We start from the raw sequence: 1,622 nt of genomic DNA, 5'->3' as shown, positions 1-1,622 counted from the left end.
GAATAGACATTCATACAAGTACATGTACATGTACATGTACATGTACATACATGTATACATGTATTTGTCTCTCTTCCCCTCTCTTTCTCTTACCTTATCCAGTCCAGTTTTTGTTCTATTCCTTTGTGAACTAACTTCATTAATTTTCATTCTTAACAGTTTACTGAATGTACCCAACAGTTCAAGGTAACTCGTCGGTGTCACATAATTGTGACGCGAAAGCTCTGCCAGGAATTGTATAGATTTCTTAGCCACAGACTGATGAATGGCAACACAAGATTTAACCAAACCATCAATGATTGCAGGGTCCTCAATCTCTGTTATTTCATTTAAAAAGTTTTTAGCGACTGAATGAAGAGCCTCATCAGGCCATTCACTAAACCAGTCGATAGTACAACAATTCACTAACGAAGGGAACTGTCTTAGTCTTGACCTGAATACCTCACCAATAGGACTATTACCAAAAAGAAATAATAAAAATAACATAATAAAAGCCTACAGTAATTCTACATGTATCTAAATGTAAATGTACAATTATTTTATACATGTATGTACTATCACCTACGGTAATTCTACAAGTGCTAACCTCATGCATATAACAATGTGAATGTTGTTCCTGACTCTCTTGGTGTAGGCAGAGAAGAGGTTGGTCTTTGTTGGTTGCAAACCAGCATCAAGGACTACTGGTTTCATCCCGTAATATATAGCATCAAGATCCTCAAATGGATATATGTTAGGAACGTCACCAGAGTTAAGAATATTGTTGATATCTTCAAGAAATGATTCACTTTTGATCTATAAATGTGTATATGCAATAACTAATGGTAAAGGATGGGCTCACTTGAGTGTCACTGAAGAGGAATACAACTGGTATATTCTCAAGGCCAGCCTTCTTCATACAGTTCTTAATGTCCTCCCTCCATTCAGCAATGCCATAGTTCTTGGACAACTCAATCTGGAAACACTCATACTCAGCCCTGTACATAAAAATGATTATACATTAGCTCTACTGAAATTGTAATATTAATATTTACAATAGTACATGTACATGTATATCTTACATGTGAGCCGACAGTCTGGTTAGACTCTGGCGGCCACTCCCCCCGACTCCGAGTAAAAGGGCATTACCCAAAGGCTGACGTATGATACGTGATATTCTGGTGACGTGTTTGATTGCGTCAAGAAACAGAACCAGTTTCATCTGAGCAGTGTTCACCTGATTGTAATCGTCAAGAAACTCCTCCATAATACGAGTGGCCTGATAATAAATAAAATAAAAATAAAATTGATTTATTAATTTTTTAATTATGAGTTTAACATTGTACACTTGTACTATGTACTGTACTTCATTGATTCAATAAATTAGTTTCAAAGGCTCACTTTTGAAACATCGTTAATTTCCTCATATATTTTAGGGTCGGCATTAGGGTTCATAAAGTCCCCATACAATATGGTGTCGTTGCTGAGCACTTCTTTGGGATCGACGCTGAAGTCAGACATCTTTGATCTGACCATGGTCTCAAACCAAGTCCTGTCCTCATTGTTAACAAGACGATCCTGAAATACCCTGCAACACTCGTGGTACCATAACTTTAGTAAACTAGGCACACCCTAAGGGCACA

The 1,622-nt window shown here is 37.1% G+C and overlaps 1 protein-coding gene across 1 annotated transcript; it reads right to left on the bottom strand.

The window, feature by feature from the left end:
• Positions 1-93: 93 nt before the first annotated feature.
• LOC109592473 (dynein heavy chain 1, axonemal-like) lies at positions 94-1,607 on the bottom strand (the record flags this gene model as incomplete). The annotated part of the gene is made up of 5 exons (XM_020007907.1): positions 1,381-1,607; positions 1,062-1,258; positions 842-977; positions 587-795; positions 94-454 (listed from the first exon to the last, which is right to left on the bottom strand). Coding segments are annotated over exons 1-5 (1,038 nt in total), but the record flags the coding sequence as incomplete, so codon positions are not given.
• Between the last annotated feature and the right edge of the window lie 15 nt (positions 1,608-1,622).

Source organism: Amphimedon queenslandica, unplaced genomic scaffold (assembly GCF_000090795.2).
Source record: "Amphimedon queenslandica unplaced genomic scaffold, v1.1 AMPQUscaffold_5075_Cont22950, whole genome shotgun sequence".
In the NCBI taxonomy this organism is placed as follows: domain Eukaryota; kingdom Metazoa; phylum Porifera; class Demospongiae; order Haplosclerida; family Niphatidae; genus Amphimedon; species Amphimedon queenslandica.
Note: the sequence above shows the minus strand (reverse complement) of the source record. Positions and strands in the feature narration are given on the sequence as shown.